The sequence below is a fragment of the Miscanthus floridulus genome, unplaced genomic scaffold (genome assembly GCF_019320115.1).
Source record: "Miscanthus floridulus cultivar M001 unplaced genomic scaffold, ASM1932011v1 os_1943, whole genome shotgun sequence".
In the NCBI taxonomy this organism is placed as follows: Eukaryota; Viridiplantae; Streptophyta; class Magnoliopsida; order Poales; family Poaceae; genus Miscanthus; species Miscanthus floridulus.
Window position 1 is genome coordinate 1 of NW_027098000.1, and position 8,775 is coordinate 8,775.

General features: G+C 40.3%; 2 protein-coding genes and 1 long non-coding RNA gene across 3 annotated transcripts; all 3 read left to right on the plus strand.

Moving 5' to 3' along the window:
• Window positions 1-341: 341 nt before the first annotated feature.
• Window positions 342-4,484, plus strand: LOC136534438 (chlorophyll(ide) b reductase NOL, chloroplastic; the record flags this gene model as incomplete). The annotated part of the gene is made up of 11 exons (XM_066526871.1): window positions 342-441; window positions 578-664; window positions 1,031-1,098; window positions 1,197-1,245; window positions 1,344-1,429; window positions 1,829-1,886; window positions 2,387-2,437; window positions 3,187-3,234; window positions 3,314-3,358; window positions 4,172-4,282; window positions 4,389-4,484. Coding segments are annotated over 11 exons (751 nt in total), but the record flags the coding sequence as incomplete, so codon positions are not given.
• Window positions 4,485-5,333: 849 nt separating this feature from the next.
• Window positions 5,334-6,163, plus strand: LOC136534441 (uncharacterized). The gene is made up of 3 exons (XR_010778719.1): window positions 5,334-5,473; window positions 5,733-5,910; window positions 6,037-6,163. It is a non-coding gene; the product is annotated as an uncharacterized lncRNA (long non-coding RNA).
• A 7-nt stretch (window positions 6,164-6,170) lies between these two features.
• On the plus strand, window positions 6,171-7,165 carry LOC136534439 (uncharacterized; the record flags this gene model as incomplete). The annotated part of the gene is made up of 6 exons (XM_066526872.1): window positions 6,171-6,239; window positions 6,348-6,433; window positions 6,525-6,573; window positions 6,681-6,713; window positions 6,797-6,832; window positions 6,937-7,165. Coding segments are annotated over 6 exons (360 nt in total), but the record flags the coding sequence as incomplete, so codon positions are not given.
• Window positions 7,166-8,775: the final 1,610 nt, after the last annotated feature.

The following is an 8,775-nucleotide window of genomic DNA, read 5'->3' on the forward strand; positions in this document are numbered from 1 at the left end:
TTGCAATCTGTTCTGCATAGTAGCTCACCTCCTTTCTCTCTCTCTCACTCTCTCTCTCTCTCCTCTCTCTCTCTCTCTCTCTTCCATTTTGATGAGAGAATGATTTATAATTACTTTCTGTGGGAGTGGGATGTGATCCATCTGTTGCCATTTGACATTCCCCAACTTTCTGGTTTTGTCTCACAAAAGGTTCTCAATGTTGGTGCTAGCTCTTTTAGATCAATGATCTGTCAAAGAAGCCATGAATAATTTAAGTCATTATGACTAACTGAATGTCATTAAGAAACTTCTAAAAAAAGAGGATGAAAAGACAGCATGCAATAAATTACAATTGATACCAGTTTAGTCTTTTCCTTGACATGCAGTCTATCCTCTACAGCTCACAAGGTAGAATCTGTGGTCGGTGACTTGAAGAAGGAGTATGGAGAGCAACATGTGTGGGTACCTACCGCTGAGCTGCTCGGTTCTTATTTTTTTTCATTAATTCGTTTATTCATGAATTGTGTATTCTTGGATGTGACATAGAGTTGCATCTTTTGCTTCTTACTGGTGAATTGTTGCTATTTTATTGTCACAGGGAACTGTCTGTGATGTTAGAGACGGAAAGGATATAAAGGCACTTGTGGAGTTTGCACGTGACAAACTTAAGCATATTGATTTATGGGTATGCATAGATTTCTTCCCTCACAAAATAACTGCATGTGCATTAATCTTCAGAGTTGTTCTTTCTGGTATAGAAACATGGAACCACTTGCAATGAAATGATACTGATGTTTACTGCATAATTTCTGCCAGACTTGAAACATTTCTTAATCAGGTGAATGAGATATTAAACATGACTGTGGCTTGTTTGTGGCATACCTCTGCCCTAGGCACATCTTCAGTTTCCTCCTTGATTGTTCTAACTTCAATTTTAAAAGGGAAAAAAAATAAAATGAACTCGGCTCCACTTGGACCAGTTTAGGTTGTCTGAAACTCTGAATATCAGTACAAATATGGTCTTTTTTTATATTTTTGTTTTGTGGTGCAGATCAACAATGCTGGATCAAATGCATATACATACAAACCACTTGTGGAGACCTCTGACGAGGCTCTCATGTAAGTTTTGTCCTATTTGAGGAAGCTTGGCAAATACACTTCTATCATTTGTGCTGTTAATATCAATGATTAATTGCCCCTTTTCTCTGATTTACTAGGGAAATCATCACCACTAACACCCTTGGGCTGATGATATGTTGTCGTGAGGTATTAAACTATTAATCACGCTAAATATTAGCTTTCTTACTTCCAGTATGATGACCATGAACAATTATTTACTAAACATCTCATGTTTGCCATCTTAGGCAATTAATATGATGAGGAACCAACCTCGAGGTGGTCATATATTCAACCTTGATGGTGCTGGTTCTGATGGAAGGCCAACTCCAAGGTATGTGTTTCCAAATTCCAAATATCTAGTGTAATGAAATGTGGACACAGGCTGAGGAATATGCTACCTCATGATTTTATCTTCCTTTGAATTCACAAATTATACGATGCTGTGGAGTTTTGTGCAGTGCATAATATCGTCTTGATTTTAAATGCTGGTAGGATCAGAACTCTTATCATCCCTCTCCATATGGGTGTATATTGTAATTGACACTGTTTTGAGAGACATATGAGCGGATCAGTAGTTTCGATAAGTGAAATTGGTTGTGAACAGAGACAGATAGCAAGCAAGGATAAACAAATTAGATTTTTATGGCTAATACTACTGTGAAATACTGCTATAGAAACTCCAGGTTTTGTTCTCAGATATATGATCTGAATTTTGACTGATAATAACCAGATTTGCTGCATATGGTGCAACAAAGCGAAGTGTTGTGCATCTTACGAAGTCACTTCAGGTAAAAGATAGCCCTTTTTGAGGAACAACCTCAAATTCTTGGTTTTCTTTAGAAATTCCCAGTTACATATATGGTCATGATGAACATTTGATTTATTATTGCCTCATAGAAGTATAGAACTGTTGATTTCCTTGAGACATGAAGACTATAACTACACTGCAAATCCATAACAATTATTTTTCAGTGTCCAGAATTATCTGTGATTTATCGAAATCAGTTGGTATAGACTATAGACTAGTTGCTGGAACACCACAGAAGGTTCTTTTTTAATCTTAAACAAGTAGAGTTTACCCCCCCCCCCCCCCCCCCCCCCCCCCCCCCCCCCCCCCCCCCCCCACCCCCCCCCCCCCCCCCCCCCCCCCCCCCCCTGCAGGTCGAGTTGAGTTTTCCTAAGTAGACACCACCCACCCACCCCAGACATCAATCCCCATATTATTTTGTCATTGTTGACCACAATAGTTAGCTGTACTAATAAGAAAATAATTTTATTTTAATTGCAGGCTGAATTGCAGATGAATGAAGTGAATAATGTGATGGTGCACAACCTATCGGTATGTAACCCCATTATTTCTTTTCTTGTCATAAATATTCTAGACATCTAAAAATTAGTCTGAACAGCATTTTAACTTTGTAAGCGACATGGCACGGAGGATAGTAGATTGATTATGACTTCTGAGAGTGCAAGATACATGCATATAGGCAAGGATGTGGAGGGTTGTTTGTAAGTAAGACATCACACCGAATATCCTTGCCTATCACCAATCACCTATTAATCTACCTCGGCGCACATGGTTTTGATGGCCTGCGCAGCATCACCCGTGGGCCAATAGGCCTAGCCACAATGAAGGCCTAATCGCCTGTCTAACAGGTAGGGATGAAAACAGATCGGATACAGACGGATATAACTGATATTACATTTATTTTCATATTTCTGTCTGGATTCGGATTCGAATACGATAGTGTCAACCATGCCGGATAGGATACGATTGGATATCGACATCATAAATATGTGATTTGAGTATTCGGATACAGATACGGTATCGGATGTTGAATATCTGGACTCGGATACGGACAGATCTAAACCCCTCTAAATGGATTCGGTCTCGAATACGGTCGGAAAATATCCGTACCTTTTTCACCCATTAACAGGCGTTAACGCACTAAAGTAGTTTAACTAGCTACTTTCTATAGGCTTTGGGCCATGCATAAATGCATGACTAGTTTGCATTCTGCCTCAGTAATCTATAAATAAATAATGTTGAAGGAGCAATCATGCAAATTATATGTATATCATGTGCAGCCTGGCATGGTCACAACAGATCTTCTTATGTCTGGTGCAACTACAAAACATAAGTGATCAGCCCCGACTCATTTTCCTTTCACCATAGTTAAAAGATTCAGGTTACTAAATATGAACTTACTGATGCCAGGCAAAATTTTTCGTCAATATATTAGCTGAACCTCCTGATGTGGTAAGAGTTTTATCATTATCTTGTATTCTGGTGTATTGTGGTTGGCTCTTATTTTACAGCTTCCATGTGGCCAAGTAGCAATGGCTCATTAATTGTTGTATGCCTGTATCTGTTTTGTTGTGCGCCTGTGTGGAATGTGCAACTGTCTTATTTAAATGGATTTCCTAAGGACTCCTAGACAGTTCATTAGTAAATGGATCAACTAGACCATTATCTTTGCTTACATTACAAAAGTTCCAACATGCTAGTGCTTAGTGATAGTGAGTTTAGTCATGCATACATTTATATCTGTTGACCTCTTCCCTAAGGAAGTAGTGGGGCATGTGTATAGCCATCCAGTAGTTCCGATGTGACGATTGGGACTGAGGATGCAAAATTCTGACCACTATCATACACAATACTACTTACCTTTACAAAAAAATATGTTAACGGATCACTCAATCCTATGTCATTATAATTATTGATTTTTCTCTAACATATACTAAGGAAAATAACAGTCAAAACGAGTTTCGGAGACTGTATTGACTATTGACTGTCTAATGAAGAATTAAATAAAACCAGAGAGAGTAAGTTTTCAAAATCAGATTTCCACAGTTCAGTTCAGTTGAAGTACCTCACAATGTTTCATGGAGCATAACATGCATGGCTGGTTATGCAGTATTATGCTATATATGAACTGTAGGTTCATTTTTTCGCTTGATTTCTCTGGCTATTCAATTTAGGTAAGACCTACAGTTTTTTTAAGCTTCTGATTGGTAGAAAACTGCCTGACCTGAGATACTTATTCATGTCTCACACTTACTGTTATAATAGGTTGCAGACTACCTCGTTCCGAACATCAGAGCAATCCCTACCAATCAATCCATGAAGCCAACCTACATTCGCTTCCTCACAGGCTTGAAAGCCTACTCAAGAATTTTTTCTGTAAGAACTCTCCTGATCATGGTTGCTGTCTTCAATTATTCTTTGACATCCTGACAACACCAATTCTCCTGCATCTGTAATTCACCCTCTACGATTACACCTGCAGAGACTTGCTTTTGGTGCTCGAAGAAACAAGTATGTTACTGAGGATTAGTTGTCCGTGCTGCCAGCTTCCAACTGAAGAGATTAGGAACAATCTTTTCATTAAGCGTCACTTATTTTTCTCAGAAGATAGAATGTATTACAGATGTCATCTCATGAGAACACAGTGATGTACTCTTCTGTACAGTAGTAGCAATTTGATTACCTATTAAAAAATACTGCTGATAATTTATCATCCTTGTGCATTCTATGTCTGTACAAATTTCGAACCATACTTGGACAAGATTGGCTGAAATTGTATTATGCCTGTTCTAGAGCAGATCATGATACATCTATGCACCAGATTGAACATACTCTACCTGGTTACTTACCAGAATCTCTGCAGTCCTTTGCCTACTTACTCCACTTGCAAGTGAATGCAATGTTAAAATTATGACCTAACTGTTTGATTGATGTACTATATTTCTTCTTTTTCTTTTTTTTTGAAAAGCATGCAGATAGCAGGACAACAAGATAAGGCACAACTACCTTGATGTGAAGAATTTCCACTAATGAATCCCATAAAGGCTTGCTATAACTTCACTCACATCTCAAGCATGCTGCTTGCCTAATAAAGTCGACCTCAGCATTAATCACGGTACCAAAATTATAATTTGCAGTGTTATGTTTCTTTGTTATCACATCCACTCATGATTTTAATAAATATGAAGAACTTCCACTAATGAATCCCATAAAGGCTACATGTGCTATAGAAAGACTGAAAGAGCACCTCATGACATCATGACATATCTGTAATTAACATTGGACAACCACTCTTCTTGTTTTCTTATCATTTTGAGAAACCTGTACTTCCGTGCCTAACTTTCCTTCTATCAACGGGCACTGTGATGATGGATAAGACACTATGTAGTTATTGTAGCACTGTAGCGTCTCTCGTCTCTTACAGGGAGATCTTTCTAGTTCAGGACATCATTCCTCACCCTTCTAGTTCTCCCTGGAAGAAAGGATACACCCGCAATTCCTTTTGCTTCCTAAGTTCTCACTGGAAGAACAGAAGGCTAAAATCATTTCGCTTCATCACATATATAGGTATGATTACTAATGCTTTTTTCTCTTCCGCAGCATTTGGCTTCTGTTTAATCTCAGTTTTCCCTTTTGGAAATCTTTCAGTGTCCACTTTTATTATAACAGTGGGGGCTCGGGTAAAAAAAACTTTTACTCATAATATACACAAATTGATGGGTTCTGTCTTTTTAATTACAAAAAGGCAAACTGCTTGGTTTCCTTTATCTTTACTGAACATTTGTGAGATTTTTTGAACATAAACATTTGTGAGATTGATTTTCAGAATAATGTTGAACAATAAACCAGCACAAAGCAATGATGTTCCTGACATGTCAAGCATGGTGGCTTCTCGCATTATCTGGGCAATGTAACCAACAAGGAGTTTATTGCGGTGGTCTGATGATCTCCATATGATCTTTGTGAAAGCTGTGCCGCTGTGGCATATCAAGGTGGACCCCATGGTTTGGCTTCTTGACATTTGATCATACCTTGATTTGATCTTTGGGGTGGTGGGCTTCCTTTTTTGTCCCTTCAATCTTTTGTTCTATAAAGCTGATGCTGTCTCATGCAATTGTTGCAACCTGTAGAAGCTAAACCGGCTGCCCTGCAGAAGACAATGGAAGCTATGGGGGTCAGAGGCGGGGGCGTACCCAGTGCAGAGAGCTCCCGCTCTGTGCGGGGTCTGGGGAAGGGTGTCAGTGGCAAGCCTTACCCCCCACCCCCCCCCCCCCCCCCCCCCCCTATAGGGGTCAGAGGCCTCACAATAAAAAAGATCAAGAGTCACCTCCAGGTGCCTCTCCCTGTTTCAGATCATTCATTGGATACCTATATCATTGCCATTCAACCATGCATGATCTCAATAAATTTTCCTTCTTGCTGTTATTTTTGTTTTCGCCAGAGGTACAGGGAGAAGTGTGTTGTAGGACCTGAAGCTCCTGATGATATACCACGCGCCACATCATCTAGCATAGCAGCACCTAATATGTGTGATTCTCCGTTCAAATAAGATTTCGGTATTTCATATGTCATGCTATGTCGTTGCACCTTATGTTTAAGACATGTTTCTGATGTGCAGGGCTTCTGAGATACTGATGGACACTGAGGCAGTTGTGCCAGAAATAAAGGTGAAACTTTGTTTGTGTTCCAACTGAAAGTTATTAATTACTCTCCATTAGACTTAAGATGCAAACGAAAAAATATATTGTCTTATGAGTTCAATTGTGTGATGCAGATGGTGAACAGTTTTCTTATGGATGACACAGAGGTATAGTTCCTTCACATTCTTGTAAATGTGCTTCGTGTGTGTGGTGATGGTGACAACTACATGGTGTCTGCTGAATCTTTCAGATGGTGGGTAACAACTTTTCTGTGGACCAGGTACAGGTATAGCCATCTTTTCCTTCATAAACAAACCTTATATTTGATATTTGATTATTGTGATGCTAATACATCTATGCTGCTTGTGTACCAAAAAAAATGTGATATAGATGGTGGAGAAGGAGCTGATGAATGAGGTTGTTCAAAATTTCACGACAACAAAGTTATTTGCAACTAGTACTTGTGATGGGGCATAACTTGTACTGCTAACTTTTCCGGTGCACAGTTGATTGAGCACCACTCGGAGTGTTCGCAGACTGCGACTGATGAATACATGGATGGCTTGGCCGACTATGCGTTCGGCAATTTGGACTACCCAGATTTCAACCTGTGATTCCACTCTCAAGGGTGCTCTTTGCCCTCAGTTTTCACGTGCATGTGAGCATCTCCAGGGGTTCCCCAATATCTCCCCTATTCCCATATAAAATTGTCATATTGAGAATAGTTTCTTGCTCCAGCAATTCTCAAATACCTCTTCCTTTTTTTTTGGTGGTCACCAATATTTTTCTCATCTCTCTCAAAGAAAGGAGAGATACACTCCCCTAATACCATGGGGACCATCCAACTACCACTTTTAGCCATATTTTCTCTTACACTCCTATAGGATCTATTTTCATATGGGTATTGGGTGAGATATATTGGGGTACTACTACAGCATTTCCCCAATAAATCTAGAAAGTGATATAGGCTACCCAAAACCATCTTAGAGCATCTACAAGAGTACCCAAAACACTCTCATAATCCTTTATTTTTTAGCAAGATTGAAAAATACATCTCCAACAACTCCTACTCCCAACTCAATCTTTTGGGAATTGGTAAAAAACACATCCGCGCGCGTAAAGATACACGCATGCAGCTCGCGTGTATCCTTTCCCAAGTCTTCTTCACCCTCGTGCTGTGTGGTTTGGTAATTGAGTGACAACCTATGTGGACTAATTGTGTTTATATGAGATACACATGTGATTAGTCCATAGGTACATGCGTGTGAGCAACATATGCCATGAAAGATGAAAATGGTTTGGAGATGTTGCAAAGCTCACACATGTGATGATGAAGGAGCTCATTACACATGAGACATGATATTGAGTCATGTGATCAAGGTGGAGAAGATCAAGAAAGACTTGCTTGATGGATCGGTTGCAAGCGTGAAGGGTAAGTCGGAGGCTTTGGAGCGAGACCGCGTGGCGGTGAAGCTTGACAAGACTTGGCGGATGGATGAAGGCAGGCAATGGTGAAAAGCAAGTGAAGTCAAGATCGATGAACCAATATGATCACGTGATGATATGAAGGGATCATAAATCGTGAGGAACGGAACAATATGATCTTACCGTGATGATATGAAGTGGATCATATCATTGTTGATCAGTTGGTGCATGTGTTGCATCGAAATTGGAGAGATGGAGGGGAATGGAATGCGCAAGGTAAGATATAAACCTAGGGCATTTCATTTCACCGGTCATAGGTGTGTAGAGAAGTTGATGACCGGTTTAGGATAGATGGCCATACTATCAAGAGGGGCAAATTTGTTTGCATATCGGTCATCTAGTGCCACTTGGTGATCTAACTTTGCATCATCGCTAGGATGAGTGGCGTGGCAAATTGAGTGGCTAATCCTTTGAAAGTGATTGTGAAAATGCTAACACACATACACATGGTGGTGGTACACTTGTGTGTTGGCACATAAAGGAGATGAAGTGAAGTTGATGTGGATCAAACTCGGTGAAGAAACGGGGGCAAGGGTTCGAACTCCACCGTCGGAGTGTCCGCATTATTAGCAGTGAGGGAACCGGTGTCCGACGGTGCCACCAGCCCTTATACAAAAAAAAAGGGGTTCACAGAGTGGACCGGAGCGTGGTCACGTGGTGACCGGAGCTGGGGTCCTGCGTCCGGTCAGTGACGGTGAGAGAGCGTGTGCAGGCGTCGGTCTTACCGGACGCTGGCGCTGGGTG